Raw genomic sequence first — 19,285 nt, 5'->3', positions numbered from 1 at the left:
GCGGAACACAAGATGCCGGCTGGCGGAACACAAGATGCCAGCCGGCATCTTACCGGTCCCGCTGGCACCCGACGCTGGAGAAGGAGATTGATGGACGACGCTGGACGGAGGACGACGCTGGAATACGAAAACGACGCTGGATGAGCACAGGGGGACCAGGTAAGTAAGGATGGGAAAAATCTCGGGGTTAACCATCCTTGCAATTTTTTTGTGCCCGAACGAAGGTCGGGCTTAACGGCAAGGTGGTTAAATACATTTCAAAAAGTGTGTTCAATACTTAGTCCCTGTACCATTCCACTTTATTTAACATAATTTACTGACATATTTGTTTTGACTTCTTTGTACGTGTGGATTTCTTAGGCAGTTAGTGACATCTGGTGTTTCGTGTCAATAGGCTAATTAGAAATATATTTACTGAGAAAAAGCTTGACGTGCTCAATACTTAAATCCCCGGCTGTATATAATATTGACAAGTTATACTGTATATTTGATAAGTTATATTTTTATAAGTGATAAAAATACCTATAGGTTCTGCCAGAAATCGTATTGACCAATACCATCCGATGCGGCAGTTTTGCTTGTTGCATTGTCCCCAGCATTCTCTGGGAACTACAGAATTTGTGCCACCATGGAGAAGAGGGCAATGTTTCTGTGGTTTTGTCCTAGGGTAACGGAGCTATTTCACCACAGATGCAGTTCAGTGAGTGAGCATAGTCACCTAGGACAGGAGATCTATTTCAGAAACCAAATCTATTTAGCAGCATTTTCTCTCAAGATTTGCTAGTTTTTCCATTTGAATCCAATGTAAAAAAAAATGAAATATGATTACTCTTTGATAAAAGTTCAATGAAACCACTGATATACAAACTATTGATATACAAGAAGATATGTTCATTTTGTGGCGGAAACGACAAAGGCTGAGTAGCCAAAGAGTAACCTGCTCCACTTTAACTTGAAGTTGCCTTTCAATTTTCTGTGTACAACAACATTCAGGCTATCAGATAAAGCAAGGGAATATATAAGGAGCCAAAATATAAAAGTTACATTTTAAAAGTCACAAAGACAAATGCATTACTGGGTTTTTAAAATTTGCAATTTGTTTTCAAAAAATGACATTTACTGCATTTTTACAGATTTTATTTTAATATAAGTTGATGAAGGTTGGGGACAGGGTATGTTCAGTAAACACTTTCCCTGATTTCTAGCAAACATGTATAGACCTATTTAAATAAACGTCCCCAATTCTGGTGAGTGGGTTGAGGTAAAAAATAAAGAGCTCTGGGTATTTATCCAATGGAGTAATCTATATTGCCCTAGAGTGGGCGTTTTGACAACGCTGGGTAATTTGAGGTAAGAACACAACAGAAAAGAGGGTTTTTGGCAAACAGTGAGTAGTTTTATTGTGAAAAAGGGTGGAGGTAAAAGCTTGACATGGATAAAATAAAGCATCAAGTGTTTTTGCTACAAAAGATCTATTGAGAGATGTAAGAGTTTCTGAAAACAGCTGGAATTACACTAATATTGTTACATGATAATATGATGATAGAAATGTGGACATGAGGACATCCTTGCATGGTGTTACATTTTTGTTACTGTTATAGTGGTTATACTAGAAAGATGAGTTGGAAACTGTTTTCACTATAAACTTACCTTCTATAGATCTAAAAGTTTGCAGAAGAATTTGTGAATCTTTAACTTTTTATAAGATGATAAGTTATATTATTTATTTCATATGTAGTAAAGAGTGCCATGACTACACACATAAAAATAACCTTTAAACAAAAGGAACTGAAAGAATAAAACTAGATTTTCTGTACTATTTCTTGCAAGAAAAATTGAATATGCAAAGATAAATAATATTAAAAAGAGTGTTACATTTAACCTGAGCTCTACCATTGTGTAATATCTTTGAAGAGCTTTTTCAGTTGGAAGTAGAAAAAGAATCAGAATGAGAACATCTGTAGAAGATAGAAACTGAAGAAACAAGAGTCGTTGCTAATGAGGTTTCAATTTGCCTTTTACGGGAAATACTAGATTCATTTTTTGTAGTTTTTATGAACCATCCACTATTTAATAAAAATGTGCCATGTGTAGAAATAGGTATTTAAAGTTTAATTTGAATTAATAACAGGTAGTTACTAATAAAAAACCCTGGAAAATTTAACAGTACCACCCATTTCAAACCAAAATATAAACATGCAGAGGCAGATAACCAATAATAACAATAGCAAATTATAATATATTAAAGCTGAATTAACATGGATGCAGTGCATTACCCTCACTTTGATTGACACCTCAATGCCCTATTCCAATGGGCATGTGGCAGACCTGTGTTACATTGCACAAAAACACACTACTTGGCATTGCTTTGTGATTTAAACAGAAATGCTACATGGTGTTTTGGTGTGTTGCTACTCAATAGGCAGCCAATCCAAACAATAGGCACTGCACAGCAGCAAGGCACGAGTCTGCAAACATACTAGCACAGGCACATAGATGTGAACCCAGCCTAAAAAAAAACTCCAGACAAACACATGAATTTACTGTTTTTAAAACATCCTGGGCCTGATATGTGAACTATATGTGAACTATAAAAAACTCAAATGCCAACTGCAAAATCTTCCACTTTCAAGTTTATTAAAGAACTGTCACATACACCCACCCGAGTAAGCAATTTTAGTATGGCAGATGATCCTGTACAGTTAGGCTAGACTGAAGGTGAGGCTGGAATTCAGCTTTAACTAGGTAAAACTTGAGATTTCACTGTTTGTGTATGGGTCTACTGTAAATACAAAGCTAATGAGCGATTGTCCTCATAGTTGTCTGGGAAGTTTGCCATTTGAATAGTTTTGTCAAGCAGTCTATTGATCTATGTAAGCTTAATAGGTGGCAAAATGAGGTATGAAAATAAATGTGGGTCACTATTTCTTGTTAGATTTCTGTCAGGAAGGGACATTTTTTTCCTAATAAGCAATCTACGTTTTACATTTTCTTTGGTATGATAATTTTTGTGGCATTACTTGGCAGGAATTTAAATGTTGTAAAATATTTTTCTCCACATAATAACCCAGCCTTTAAATTTTCTATGTTATGTTAATTTTTTGACACCTCATACTAATTAATACTCTTTTTAGATAAACCAGTTTCTAAAAATGGTGTATTTGCCTAAACTTTTTTATTTATATATATATATATATATATATATATATTTTTTTTTTTTTAATTACCTCTTTTATAAAAATTGCATTTGTAAATATATCGTCTTTCTACTGAAAGGTAGGCCTAAAGCCGGGCAGGGACAGGAGTAGGTGGAAGGACATATGAAAAGATGAAGAGATTCAAGGCTGATTTGGCAGAGAAAGGATTAAAGTGGTAGGCTGTGGTTCAAAGAAGGATAGAGGTGGTGAATGGGGCAGGTGGAAGTAGGAGGAGACGAAACAGAGGTTATGTAAGAGGGATGGTGGTGAAGGGGATCAGTCTGGTAGCAAAGACCCTCCCACCCATCCCTGAGATTTTTTTTTGTTTGGTTTGTTGTCAAAGAGGGGTGGTTGAGGTCCTCGGGGGTGGTAATCCTGGCTGGGAAATGGGGTTAACAAGTTTGGTGTTGACACGCAGTAGGCGTATCATTCCTATGTGTGGTTGGAAACTGAGGTGCCCCCACGGCTAGTTGTTGAAGGGGCTGCTAACAAAGAATATCGTTCCCAAGGCAGTGGGGTATGTCTTAAGCAGTTAAGAATGGTGGTGGCAGACCCCAGTTATAAAATGGTGGCTTAGGTTTTTGTTTTTGTGGACCTGGAGCTAGGAAGGTGGGTAGGGTACTGTCATAAAGATATGTTGTGTTAATTTCTTGTAAAATTAAAATAAGGGTATAATGTTGTGATGTTTAGTAAAGTATTTTTGTTATTAAACAGTCATAAATTGGTTGTGTGTGTTTATTTGGGTAAAAGGGGCAGGTAAATGGCAGGAAAAGGGGTAGTTCAAATGTTGACTAGCAATATACACATTGTGATTACTGATTTTTCTTGTTTTTGTATTTAAGATGGCCTAACAGGAATTATAAGTATTATGACTGATATCATTTGGAGATACACTGGCGACTTTTTGGCTCCTGATATTGTTTGCAGGGTTGTGAGGTACCTTCAGGTGAGTGAAAGAGGTTTTGTTTTAAAATATCTTATTTGAGTACTTCTGGTATCAGTATGGATACTATTTCAGGATAGAGGTAGTCTCAAATAATAAATGGTGGTCACTGGTAAAAAAAAATATGCGGGTTCCTCCAACCAGTAATTATTTTAGTATTAGGTCCTATATAAGACCGATAAACAGAAGACAACATTGCTTTGCACAAAGTTATAAACTTGCTAAGTTTAAAGGCCTATATATAGATTGGCATGGTTTTCAGGCCATGGCTTTGGTTCTGCCATATGCAATTCACACTCCCTGGCTGATAACAGTTCATGATATTTTAAATATATCTAAGCACAAAAACATAAAAATGTATTGCAGCTTACCACTTCTTAGATGTGGGGGGGCTGCATTACCTTTCTACGTTTTAGTTTTGCTTTCTTTTTTTTTTACCTTGTGATCCTCCCAAATCATGTCCTTGGATGACCAGGCTCACTCACTATACTCTCACTCACCAATCTCCCTATTTCCATAACATAATAGGAGTTCATGGAGATAACTTTACAGGACTGATATGAGTGCTTCAAAAAACAATGAAAGTACATTGTTAGGTACAAATTATCAAAATGTCAACAAATATAATTTAGCAGTTAAGACTCATGTACAAAACACTTTCAATGGTATTTTTAACACAGAGAAAGAGAAAATAACATAACTTCATTGTAAGGAATTATATACATATCACGCAAACAATTTACAATAGTTGACTGACATAGCTAATGGAATTGAAATCAAAACTTAGCAGGGTAATTGGCAGCAAAGTGCTTTTTACTTACTGGAGCGGGACATATTGGAAAATCTGAAAGTGTAAATGGATTATACAGACTAAATGCATTATAGTAAGTTACATACAACTGTACCTAAATCAAGAACACTACAAAACAGTCAAAACATGCAGAGTACATACAGTTAACAACAAATACAAGATAACAGGGTACCCAGGTACTGGAATCAGACCACTGGATATCAAGAAATGTCTGTTCTCAGGTCTCAGAGCCTTTCATTGGATAAAGTGCTTTTCACCTTAGCTTTACCTTTCCCAAATACTGACAATATGATCAACTCCCTCCTTATATTTAAAGCAGAGCTACGTCCTCCCAAAGAAGAAAAATATCTCTATTTTTTTTAAAGAAGAAAAGACAAAGTGTTTGAGACAAACATTAAACTTTGCATACATCAGCAATAGTTTCATTATAAATGTTCAACCAATGGGTTTTACAACTTTAAAAAATGTAATTATTTTATAGAAAAAGAAATTGCCTGTCTCTTCTGCAGTTAACAACCTGCCTACTCTCATTTTGTTTACATTTAGGTTTAGTTTATTAGGATATAACTGTACTTCACATATTGTTTTATTTAAAATGTTTCATGGGTTTCCTGTTGTTTTTTCCCTTTCATAGGTTGTCCTTTTATATGCATCTACATATGTTCTTGTGTCTCTTAGTATAGACAGATACCATGCCATAGTTCATCCAATGAAATTTCTTCAAGGAGGTAAGACAGGCATATATTATGATTTTTTTTTTTACAGGTTTTGCCTATTATCTAGGCATTGTCTATTAAACACTTTTTATCTTTATATCACAAACTGAGCAGTAGTGACTTACACATTTGACTATTTTATACATGCTTTAAATGCATTTCATTTTAAACAAATAATGGATTTCTTTTATAAAGTTTCAGCTTCCGCCTTGTTATATATTAATAAATCAAAAGTCTCTGCAAGCTTTTCTTCCTTAGGAAGGTTGTAGAATATTTGTTATGTATCTAAGATAGAGAAGAGGTATACTTTCCTATAAGTATGATTTGTAGAAATATGAGTAAAAAGTGATGAGTAATGTGATATTTTTATTACTTGCATGATTTTTGAGGATACATTTTCAAGAACTCTTTCCTAAGCATGATATTTCCAAAAGTTTCCTGTGAAAAATGAAGTGTTAGTGCCAATTAAAAATGTCAGCACTTGACATTCAGTCATACTACATCACCAGTAGAGAAAACTTGGAATGACTGCCTGTCTTCACTGATATCTGGTCAGAACAAGAAGCAAATATCTTTCTTAAAGCGTACCTTAACACCTATTTTATTTGATGTAAAAATGTTGTTTGTTAGTGTGCAACACCCTTTTCTTAAAAAAAAGGTGCAGCACTGCCCCCTTCATTTTCTATCACCAAGGCGATCAAGAATGAATAGGAGCACAGAGCCTCGCCGGATTCCCGGGATAATAGGGAAAGATTTGGTGACCTAGGAAGAAGAATGCAGAAGAAGAGAGGAGAAAATGATGGGGCCTTCTGCTCCCTTTGCACCGGGATACTGGGATGACGTGGGACCCGATAGAAGAAACCTCCGGATGGATAGACTAACCTGTGAGATATAAGGTAAGTGTGATTTTTTTTTTGTTTTGGTTTAGTTTTGGGTTACTTTCACTTTAAGTACAGCCTGAAACACTTTTTTTTACCAATGAATAAAAGTTATGGTAATGTAGGCGAAGAGAATCCATTTTGCATGAATGTTCTTAATGTACCAATGCATTGATCTATTAATGTTCAATTTTTCCTATATGTCTTTAGTGAGAATGGAATGATGGGTTCCAAGCAGCAATGCTCATATAGTCCTAAACTTTTAATTAATGCAGGTTAAATATTTAACTTACAATACCTACAGTTTAAAAACCTCTGATTTTTTTTTTTTCACAGAAAAACAAGCAAAGGTGTTAATCGCAGTTGCATGGACACTTTCATTCCTGTTTTCAATTCCTACATTGGTTATTTTTGGAAAGTTACAACTTCCAAATGGAGAAATTCAGTGCTGGGCCCTGTGGCCAGATGACTCTTACTGGAAGCCCTATATGACAACTGTGGCCTTGCTGGTATATTTCATCCCCTTAATCATCATAAGGTAAATATCCAATAGCCATAGCTCCAACTATTCATTATAATATTTATTCTATTCCTTCCAAGAGAAATATAACTTTGGTATGTATATAATCCAAGGGAAGAACAAAATCTTTAATTGAGCTCTTATTTTTTCTTTTTAAAGTTTTTATATTTGTTTACGTAAATAAAATATTCTTTGTACCTGCAGCTTTTGAGGTAATAACTTTTCATATTGTCCACATACAATGAATTAGACTTGTAAACAAAAAAGAATACAACATAGTTTACTCGACAAATTGAGAATGACTCTCATTAGTAGGTCAATGTAGTTGTACATTCATATCTGCTGTACATTCATACTCATGTTTAATAACTATGTTTCTTGTACATGTACAGGTACCCCTAATCTCATACAAAGACTGATAAAACAAGAACTTTCCTTGAATTAATTACTATGCAAATTAATATTATTTTACTTATATTACTTACTGAATATTATTATTATTTTTGATGAAGATGTTGTATTTTGATTGTGTTGTCTTGCATACATGTTAAAGTGTTAAAATTTAATTTTCTGTTTTTTGGAGGTTGTCACACTTGCTAATAATCAATGAATCAAGTGCACTTGATTAGCAACACTTAGATGCTGTTTACCCTCTTAACTCTCAGGAAAGTGGTAGAGGTGCACCTGATTGTTGATTGATTCTGCGTTTTGACTTGCCATGTATGGTAAATCCTTTTTGTGTTGTTTTACACCCGAGGTTATATTAAAGTTATTTTAGATTATAGATGTAATATATATATATATATATATATATATATATATATATATTTACACATTAAATCTAAATTCACTTTGTGTTGTATATTAAATGTTGTTTGTAAAGCTGTGTATAGTGTATGTAGTGCTTCATCTATAATCCTTTCAAGTGTTATCACAGAACATTAAAAAATAGTCTGGTAAAAAAAGGCTTTAATTTGTTGGGGCTAAAGTGGTTAAGTGATGTTTAGGTGAAAATTATGGAAATATAAAATACCAGAATATTATGGTGCTCTGGAATTTGTCAGTCATATCCAACTTAATGTTTCATTGTAAAATCCTTCATCTATTGCATCTTTGTCTGCTTTCTAAATAAGCTTATGTGTAATTACATTTTGTGAAGGCATTTATATTATCTGAACAAATTTTAATTTACACATATGGTATAAATAAGTATATAACACCAATGACCTGAAGACCACTTTATCAGCAGTGCATGAAAGTAGCGCATCATGTATACAGAATAAGGCAATATTCCAATATTTTATAATTTATATTTCTTCATGTTGTGTCATTGTAACCAACCACCATGTAGTTCAATTAATTCTTTTTTTCTTTTCGACTCTAAATACTAAACCCAGAGAAAATTTGTATTTAACAGAGTGAAAAATACAAGGAAAAATGAAAAGAATTAAAGTATCTCAAATGTGTGCAACTCTTTTACAATAGATGTAGGTGTAGATGTAGATGTGAGGAACTAAAGCCTTTTTTTAACACAATTACTTCATTTCAGGGGCTCAAAAGTAATTGGACAAACTAAAAAGCTGAAAATAAAATGTTCATTTCTGATACTTGGTTGAAAACCCTTTGCTGGCAATGACAGCCTGTAGTCTTGAACTCATGGACATCACCAGATGCTGGGTTTCCTCCTTTTTAATGCTCTGCCAGGCCTTTACTGCAGCGGCTTTCAGTTGCTGTTTGTTTGTGGGCCTTTCTGTCTGAAGTTTAGTCTTCAACAAGTGGAATGCATGCTCAATTGGGTTCGGATCAGGTGACTGACTTGGCCATTCAAGAATATTCTACTTCTTTGCTTTAATAAACTCCTGGGTTGCTTTGGCTGTATGTTTTGGCCCATTGTCTATCTGTATTATGAAACGCCTCCCAATCAATGTGACTGCATTTAGCTGGATTTGAGCAGACAGTATGTCTCTGAACACCTCAGAATTCATTTGGCTGCTTCTGTCCTGTGTCACATCATGAATAAACACTAGTGTTCCAGGTCCAATGAGCCTTTCTATTCTTGAGGCTTATGAGTGGCTTGCACCTTGCAGTGCACCCTCTGTATTTACTTTAATGCAGTCTTCTCTTTATGGTAGACTTGGATATCGATACGCCTACCTCCTGGAGAGTTTTGTTCACTTGGTTTGCTGTTGTGAAAGGGTTTCTCTTCACCATGGAAATTATTCTGCGATCATCCACCACTGTTGTCTTCTGTGGACGTTCACAGTTCACCAGTGCTTTGTTTCTTTCTCATGATGTACCAAACTGTTTATTTTGCCACTCCTAATATTGTAGCAATTTCTCGGATGGGTTTTTTCTGTTTTTTCAGCTTAAGGATTGATTGTTTCACCTGCATGGAGAGCTCCTTTGACCGCATGTTTTCTATTCACAACAAAATCTTTTACATACAACCCCCCCCCCCCCCCCCTCCCCAACTCAACACCAGGCTTTTCTCAACACCAGACTTTTATCTGCTTAACCTGCCTAACTGCTGGGTGGTTCATTTCTTTTATATGTCTAAAAGCGGTACATTGTTTTTCACGAAAATTTATTTTACAGTATATTTATAGTATGAGTATAAAAAAAGTTGGAAACACAAAATCATGTCAAAATAATAAATTAATTAAATTAAAAAAATAATATATTAAAAAAATAATATACCTATACTAATAAATTATACTGTAAAATAAATGTTCATGCAAGACAATGTACTGCTTTTACACATAAAAATCCAATGTATTGCATTCAATACAGTTATTTTGTATTGAATGCAATACAAATGGATTTTGAATCAACCCACTGTATTAAAGCTGAAAGTCTGCAGTTCAACTGCATCTGAGTTGTTTCATTTCAAATTAATTGTGGTAATATACAGAACCAAAATTAGAAAAAAAGTTGTCTCTTGTCTCCCAAATATTTATGGATCTAACTGTATGTTAATTGAATGCTTAGCACTGTATTCAAAGGTGACTAGACAGTACACTATATTTTTTAAAAACAAAACAAAGGATGGTAAGAAGTTTCTTTTTTTCTGCATTGTAGATTGGAAAAAAAAGTTTTTTTTTCTATTTTTACTACTTATTATTGCAGGACACTGAAGTTGTCTCATGTATATTGTTAACATATTTGACTAAGGAAGTTTAAATTTTGAAGATGTCCAATTTTTCTCATATATTAGCTACATAAACAGCAGTTTCACTGAAGTATTTTTAGTGACTAAATGTGTAATAATGTCTTTAAGGAGATATGCTTCTTTTTGCCAGGTCAAAGTATTTTTTTCGAAGTAGGTATTAAGTATTTTTTGACCTTTGATGTCAATAATATTATTGTCTTGATGTGCAGAAATGGATATTGCCCTTTGGAAAAGGTTCTAATTAATTTCCCCAGACATATTACTGGGCAGTGAGTTATCTTTTTAATTGATAATATTGATAATGGATATTTTATTGCAGAATATTTCAAGAATAATTTATAAAAACAATTATTTATTTATCAGGAGCTGGGAGGGCAGTTTTTTCTCACATACACCTTTCTGAGTTTTTTCATATTGCACTTGAAAGTAGACCTAAATATTTTCCCATGAGCTAATATGTAACACATGCTTTTATGAAAAACACACATGCTAAAAAAATCACTTGAGACATGTTAGCAGTTTTCTTTGGCCACCTCAGCAACTTTGGGAACAATACTTTTTTCGGTAGCTTTGCAATTAGTCAGGTGGCTTAAAAATGTGCTTTCTCAGCCATACTTTATAGAAACAGCTTCATGCTTCATGCCTATTTATTTAATTTTTGAGGACATTTTCTTCCAGTTCCCCTTCGAGTATTTTTTTTTATAATAATAAGGGTGTGCTGTTACATAGAGTTGACTAAACAGTAAAACCTTCAGGGAAGAGGACTTATCATGGGCAGCATATTCGTGGAGTGCAGGGACTGCTTGGTTTAAAAATAAATGCAACTTAGTACCTTTCATTGGGGATGAACACAATTCCTGAATTATTTCACAAACTTCTAGTATCAGTAGCTAGGTCTGCAGAGAATTCAGTTGTCCGGCCATATGATGGCTGGGAGTGTACTTCTGTTTACATGGGACTGTTAACTACAAGATAAAAAAGAAAAAAGAGGAGGGGGCTTCTGCGGAACAAGTAAAGATGGCACTTTCTGTACATCTATAGTACAAAACTGTCATGATAATGATTGAGGGGCAACAAAAACAGCATAAGCAACAGCAAGGGGCATCAGCATGAACACTGGATTTTTTACCTCTTTGAAAACTGGATGGTGGATGAGAAAGGATTTGCTGGAGGACACAGTTTTTCTTCCAAATAATTAGACAATTCTTCTCCTTGTGCCAGATCAGGGTAGATGTTGAATAATGTGCCTAACTGCCCACAAGTTAACTTGTGTTTGCACATTAAGATTTATTGTCAATTCAGCAAGGGAACACTAATCCGAGGAGGAGATTTTAATCTTGCCCTCAATCCCGCATTAGATGTCTCCAAGGGTACTTCAAGCTTGTTTTATGCGGCATTGCTGAAGATCAAGCAACTTTTTCAGTCCCATCAGTCTATAGATATCTGACAAATCCTCCCTCCTGCAGGAAAATGATTACACCTTTACTCCTCCAGGCATAAAATGTACGCCTGAATAGATTTCTTCCTGATTAATCATCACTCTATCCCTATGATTATTTCATCCAATATCGTAATAGTCATTATTTCAAATCACACCCCTACTTCAGTTATGATACTAACTGCTTCAGCAGTGTCCTATTTCTGGAAAAACTGAATGATTCCTTGTTGGAGTCTCCAGAGGTGCTTAATAGGACAGAATCCGATCTTAAAGCCTTTTTTGAGGCTAAACCACACATTAGTTGACAACCCACTAATCCTTTGGAAATGCTATATAAGAGGACTTTTTATTTAACAAGGCCACAAGTGTAAAAAGAAGAGGAAAGAGATATTAAATCAGTCACTTAGGGAACTCCAAAAGCTAGAAGTACCCCACAAGCGGCTGCTTACCCCAGATGTAGAGCAACAGATCACACGTACCAGGGAACAAAAAAGAGAATTACACTGATTCAAAACAAAATTTTTGTTGACTAAATGTAAAGGTTTTTACTTTGAGCACTCTAATAAATGTGGCAGGGCATTGGCCCAAGCTCCCTGGAAAAAGAGGGCCTAGGACTTCATGCCTAGTATCGCCTCTTCAACGACTAGTCTACCCTCCATCCCAGACATAGCGGAGACCTTCCAGGTTTTTTATCTAAATCTTTACAATTTGGATAAAAAACAACCCCCACATACCAAAAGGAACAAGGCAGATTTAATTTGTGCCTACCTTCAATCTTACGGCCTCCATTCTATTCCTGAAGAGCTAATGGAAACTCTTAACGCTTTGATCAGAGCAGGGGAGTTGTCCTCTGCCATCTCCAGAGCACCCACATGCAAAGCCCTGGGCCCTGATGGCCTGATACTCCACTATTAGAGTTTTCTACAAATTCCGACCCCAAACTTCTTTGAAGCTTTCAGTGTCATTGTGCAAGGTGCAGTTTTGCCCAGGGGCACCCCTCTTCTCATATAACTCAAACCTGATAAAGTCCCATGTACCAATTACAGGCCTATATCCCTCCTAAACTATGACCTTAAATTGCTTAGCAGTATATTAGCCAGACGACTCACCCTGTTGCTACAAACTATCATCTATCCTCATCAGAGGGGATTCCTTTCAGGTTGCGAGGCTCGCGACAATACCATCAGAGCGTTGAATTTAATTGATCATCCCCAAACTCACAAAATCCCTGCAATGCTTTTACCGGCAGATGCCGAGACAGCATTTGACAGGGTAGATTGAGACTTCCTGAAACTCACCCTACTACACATATTGCTACCATCCAATTTCATATACTGGATGTACTCCCTTTATCCCACCCTGACAGCCCGAATGAAAGTCAATGGTCTCTTATCTCAACCCTTAACAATAAGTAACAGCACAAGGCAAGGGTGTCAACTATCCCACCTATTGGTTATAATAATATTGGAATCATTTCTCCGACATATCAGGAATAATCCAAACAAGCCATACTAGTGAAAAAAGACCACAAAGTAGTGGCTTATGCCAATGACCTGCATTTTTACATCATTTCCCTGAGGGCTACTCTACCCAATCTTGTCTCAGAGATAAATACCTACTCACCGCATTTTTCTCCAAAAATCTAAAGCACTATCCCTCTCATTGTCACCTGAGCTGATAAATAGCTTAAAAGTTAATTAAACTGAAAACTGGCAAAAAAAAATACACTTACCTTCAATCCCTCAGAGCAGTCCAATGCATTCAGGGGTGTCCTGCATCGGGTCCTGCATTGTCCCGACATCCGTCCCAAAGCCAGCGCTCTGGGCGCCGCCATCTTCTCCTCTAGTTCCTGGTTCTTCATCCTACGTCACTCGACCCAGGCACGAGATCGGGTGATGTAGGATGAAAAAAAAATTGCCAATCTCACTGTGCATGCTTTGCCATGCGCAGAAGGATCACCCGAGAGGCTTTGTGCTCCCATTCATTCAGAATTAGGGGGCAGTGCTGCACCCTTTCTTTTTTAAAAAAAGAGTGTTGCACTTAAAACAAAAACAACAACAGAATTTTTGATTTGCATAAAAGGGTTGTCTAGAGAGGACACAGTATCTCCTGTTCCAGACCGGTGGGGTCTCCTCGATACCTTCTGATACTCTCACAACAATGATTAAAAACCCGCTCATAGGTCCTATGTTACGCACTGTTACTAAACACTTTAGGATATCTGGAATGTAGACATACTCATCAACTCTGTGTCCTATTCCAGGCCACCCACAGTTTCAACTAAGCATTTACCAATCACTGTTTCGAGTATGGAGAGAACAGGGAGTTTTCCAAGCCAAACACTTTCTTAGTACATCAGAATGGACAGCAACTGTAGCACTACAGTCGGAGCACTCAATTCCAGCACTGGGCACCTGGCGCACACTGCAATTGTCACATTTCGGCTGCTCTATCCCTGCTCCACAACAGTTTGATCATCCACTGTCTAACCTAGAGTCACTCTGTCTAGTAGTGGGACTGTTGCGGGGTACATTAACTTTCACTCATCAACTCCTGCTAGCACAGTCGAGACTACCATTTGTTGCCAAGTAGGAACAGGACCTTAATATTAGGTTCTTGCCTAAACAGCTGGAACAACTTTTGTACTTTGGCCATAATGTCTCAATCAGTAATACATATCAAGAATTAAATTACAAAATACTCACAAGGCGTTCCAGCTGGTCTCGCGGAAACATACCCTTAGGTGGATGCTGCTTTCTGGAGGTACAAAAGCAACCTCGGTAGCTTACTCCACATATTTTGGAAGTGTCCAGTGCTAGCTCCCTTTTGGACCCGTGTAGCAGACATCATATTTGACCTAACTGTATCTATCTACAATAGGTGTTGGCGTTGTTTCAAATCTTCACATTCTCAAAGAATAAGTACCACAACTCCTTACCTAAACACTCGATTATTGCAAAGACACATATTCCAATATTTTGGAAAAATTACTCCCCTCCAACATTGCTACAATGGTTTAAAGAATAAATGACATTATGTCTATGAAGGATCTGATTACAACACGAGATGTGAGAACAGATACATTTAATAAGACATGGTTTTACTGAATTCAATATACTACTACTCCAGAATACTTATTCTTGAATACCGAAGAAGACGTATAATTCCCTTTATACTCACCTTAATTTGCAAATATTTGAGAAAATTACTCTTGTGACCCTTTATAGTATAAGTTGTAATGACACTTCCTCCCCCCGTACCCCCACTCTTCCCCACCTCTAATCTCCCCCTCTAATCCTTTATCCCCTACGTACTCTTACTTTGTTTAAAATGAAAATGTTTCTTAATAAGCTGTTGCCACACAGTAGCAAAAACACGCACCTCGGTAAGCACTGTCTAACCTTTAATTCTTTGTTTAAACTTCTATATGTCCCTATTAGTTTTAATCTTTGTCTCTCGCTAGAAAAAGCACACAATTGTGCTTTTTTTAGCCACCACTAATTGCCACTGGTATCTGTAAAGCTTGAAGTTATGAGAATAATAATTAGGTATATGCCAATATTCCATAAACTGTTGCTAGGTGACAACTTCTGATTAAACAAATCTGTATTTCAAATATTATATTGTCTAAGGAATGGCTTGCCAGCTGAAACACTTTCTACTAACTTATATAGCACCCTATCTCTTTACTGCTTGCACCACCTCATGATTTCACCATATAAATGTGATGTAAATATGCTTAGTTTTTTTTTAATTATTCAATTACAGTTTATAGATCTCTCAATTTTCATTCTCCAGTAAAGGTTTCTCCTATGGTTGCTAAGGGTTTCCTAAACAGTGACCACTAAAGTAGGTGGTTATATTTGGAAACATTATAATTTTTACTGTTTGTTTACCTATTCTAGTATTGTTTGTCATTTCATTTTATTATTATTACTAAAAAATATTCTTATAATGATAAGGTGTTGTTATTACAATTATCTGCCATTACCACCATTCCCAACACATACCCTGGTAATATAAAAAGCTATCGTCTAGCATTTAAAACTTACTATTCTTGTTAATATACTGTTAGCTATTGGTACAATACATTTTAACAGGGGTTACTTGAGATTTGAAACAATTTCTTTGTTTTTTTTTTTGTTGCAGTAAAAAGATCTGAAGGTTTTTCTGCGGTAAAAAAAAGATAGGACTTTGGTCTATTTTGATTTAATTGAACTCTACTTTCGGCCCATTATTTTGTCTTTTCTCATGTCTATCTCTTACCCATGCTAACTTTTTAAGTTAATTGCAAAGCCCCTGAACAAAAAACAAAATTCTGAGAGGGTTCGGGGACTTGTCAGAAAACATCACAAGTGAACTTATTAGTATCCTAATTTTGCTCATTAGCATCCAAGTGCTTCCATTTACAGTAAGTTTTTGTGCTCAAGTCAATCAGAAGCATTGCATGTGTCCTGTTACTTTTCCCACATGACTTTATTTAGTGCAATCTCTTTTTGATTCTAGCTGTATACGCTTTGACACAAACTGTTGCTGGAGTTAGCTGCAGATACCACCATAAAAAATTGAAGGTCTGCTTGGCATCAATCAGTTATTTCTCTAAACTTGCCGTACATGCACCTGATTTATCAATTTCATGGCTTAAGAAATAGTAAATGTAGGAGTGTAATTTCTACATAATACATTTTTTTCCATTTGACTGTTTTTATTTTTTTTAGATTTGAATAATTAATACACTATACCAATTAAATGTGTCATTTGTTAAATTATATGTTTTGTAGGCACTATTTGATAAATCTAATTGCTAAAAAATAAATAAATATGGCTTTTTCTTTTGGGTTCAGAGTTTCATGGATAATTGAATGTATGTTTTGTACTGTATACATAGGGAAAATGTGACTTTGAGATGAAAATAATAATTTAAAAAAATAATTTTACTCCCAGTCCTTTGTTTCAGTGTCATACTAATGATGTTGTTGGCTGGCTGTGGTGATAAAGCAAGGTGGGGTTATCATCACTAATACTGAAAAAGCAACCAGCATATGACCAGTAGGATGGAGAAGTCACTAACTGTGCTAATTTTACCTCCCTGTCAAGGCTACAGGGTGCACAGGAATAGTAGTCAACTGATATGGTGGAAAAAACACATGCATGCAAGGTACAGAGCCACCTTTCTCATCCGCATTGTTAAGACCTTGCATGTAAATTACAAAAAAGTTGCTGGCAATATGAGATCTCCTACATGCATGGCAGCCATGTGAAGCTGATTGCTACTGGGCACATGTGGGTTCTCATGCTGTATATGCACCAACAGGTGACCAACAGTATGGGGATCTTGGGAGACCCACTATAACAGTAACTCTTGCCTTACTGCCACAACTCAAACCTTACTCTTACCACTAAGCCTGCATTAATGCCACCAACAGTCTTATCACAAAACCTGTACCCTCCCCATCTCTGCTATGGTACCCCACTCCCATTTCCCCCTGCTATTACTATTATGCCTCCCATTCTCCTTTTCTCCTCCATTTAACACTAAATCTGCAGCAACTCCTACCCTTACTACATAATATTATTAATATTATTATTAATAATAATAAACAGGATAAATACCCCACACGCTTCACCAATGCATCACAAAGCCCACTCTTACCCGTTTCACAACCTGCACAGTTTCATTACTATACTTGCATACACCTGCATCCCAACACCACTCTACTTCCTTCCTCTCCAAGACGAAGTGGCAGCTCTCAGTATAACCTGTATGGGAATAACACTTATAAACAAAAACATACATAGTGTCATTGGTGACAGAGATGAGTACTGACAAGAAGCAACCAACTGTAATTAAATAACCAGACTGGATAGCAGCCATAACTAAAATGACATAGGTCAAACACAAGGATAATGAAATACTGTAGATATTCTGTCAATTAAAAAGCAGGGCCATAGTTAGGTTAGGATTGGTGGTCAGGATTAAAAAAATGACAGACAAGCTGTAAGCAAAGAAACCAAACTATATTTTAATCATAGGTCAGACAGATGGAAAAAAACAAGGCATAAATAAAACAGTACAACATTTACAGACATATGGACCTAAATCATATGTAGGAGCATGCTGTAAGATTGCCATTACAAAGTACCAACTAGTGTTTGTAGAGCCTTCTTGTGTACAGGACTAGTGTAGCTTGGAAAGATTTCAAGAGTATATAAAAAGAGCAGTTCTTGGACTAAGGTCATGTCCTTGACAACGTTTCTACATACTTTCAGTTGTTTGTTAGGCATCCTGCCTATTCACTGAGTTGTTTTGTTACCTGTAAGTGCCTGCTTAGTACACCACACATGGTTTTGGATAGAGTATGGGGCAGTTAAAGGCACTGTCAGTTTTTTTTTTTTGCTACCTGTGTTCCTTTAGGAATATTCTTAGTAAAATTCTTAGTAAAATTCTTTTGTGCCAGTAGTAAAATCTTGACATGTTTTCCAAACTAAAAACAATGGTTTAAATACTCTTTTGGATTTGAATTTCTTATTTTTGATAATAGCATTTACTAATAAGAGTTGTACAGAGACAGGAAAACTCATCAAGCTCTATGATGCCTCACAAAAAGCATTTGCACGTTGTTCTGCATTTCTTCATTAATTAGTGCTGGTATTGCACAACTTGTTCATTTATTTCTTTATTTAAAGTATACTTTATATTGCACACTATTCAACTGAATATCATTAGCCCTAAATATATTAAAAATGTGTTTTATGGGGCGCATGCGCATAGCCTGACGGAAGGTTGCTTCCTAGTTAAGCTCCGCTCGACTTCGGGCTGTCAGCAAGAAAAGTAGCGTGTCACACAGACTCAGCGGCACATCCCTACATTCCTTTTATCAGACAACCTCACCGGGAAGCAATTCAGATGGGTCCGGCATCCAAATCGAAGCGTCCCGCGGGGCTGCAGAATTCATCCCGCGGTGCGGCCTCTAAATCAAAGATGGCGCCGGCGCCATCACCTCCGGCGTCCTCGGCCTCTTCTCCTGCACTTCATTCTGAAGACAGCATGGATGCTGCACCTAACAGCCTACCGGAGAATACCCTGAGCGAAGATTCCATCTTTTTACAAAAGATGAGAGCCATGATCCGCGAGGAGCTATCCCAAGCTATAACATCCATTATATCAGAATTACGTCGGGATATTCGCGAGATTGGCCAACGTACTGATACCCTGGAAACCAGAATGGACGATGCCACTACAGTGTTGGAGAGCCTAAATCAAGATATGGACGCAGCACAAAAAGAGATTTCTCTTTTGAAAGATCGATTGGAGGACTATGAGAACAGGTCAAGATGCAGCAACTTACGCATTAGAGGCATTCCTGAGACTGTTATAGATTTACAAGGCTACGTTACAGCTATGTTTCAAGAACTGGCACCATAGCTCCCATTAGAACGCCTAGAGCTTGACAGGGTCCACCGCTCCCTAGGCCCTAAGAAAGTGAATGGCCCCCCTAGAGACATTGTGGTGAAGTTCCATTATTTTCGAACTAAGGACGCTCTCCTATTAAAGGCCCGGAACTGCTCCTGTCTACGGTTTCAGGGCATTGAATACGGCCTGTTTGCAGATT

The 19,285-nt window shown here is 36.5% G+C and overlaps 1 protein-coding gene across 1 annotated transcript in view; it reads left to right on the top strand.

Annotated features, from left to right (window-relative positions):
• Positions 1 to 19,285, top strand: part of NPSR1 (neuropeptide S receptor 1) — a 158,348-nt gene that overhangs the window by 100,470 nt on the left and 38,593 nt on the right. The window contains exons 3-5 of the mRNA XM_072412223.1: positions 4,040 to 4,143; positions 5,586 to 5,679; positions 6,882 to 7,083. Of these exons, the coding sequence (XP_072268324.1) occupies positions 4,040 to 4,143; positions 5,586 to 5,679; positions 6,882 to 7,083 (400 nt within the window). The remainder of the gene's footprint in view (positions 1 to 4,039; positions 4,144 to 5,585; positions 5,680 to 6,881; positions 7,084 to 19,285) is intronic.

The sequence above is a fragment of the Pyxicephalus adspersus genome, chromosome 5, assembly GCF_032062135.1.
Source record: "Pyxicephalus adspersus chromosome 5, UCB_Pads_2.0, whole genome shotgun sequence".
Classification (NCBI taxonomy): Eukaryota; Metazoa; Chordata; class Amphibia; order Anura; family Pyxicephalidae; genus Pyxicephalus; species Pyxicephalus adspersus.
The sequence above is the reverse complement of the archived record's forward strand: the minus strand, read 5'-3'. Positions and strand labels throughout refer to the sequence as shown.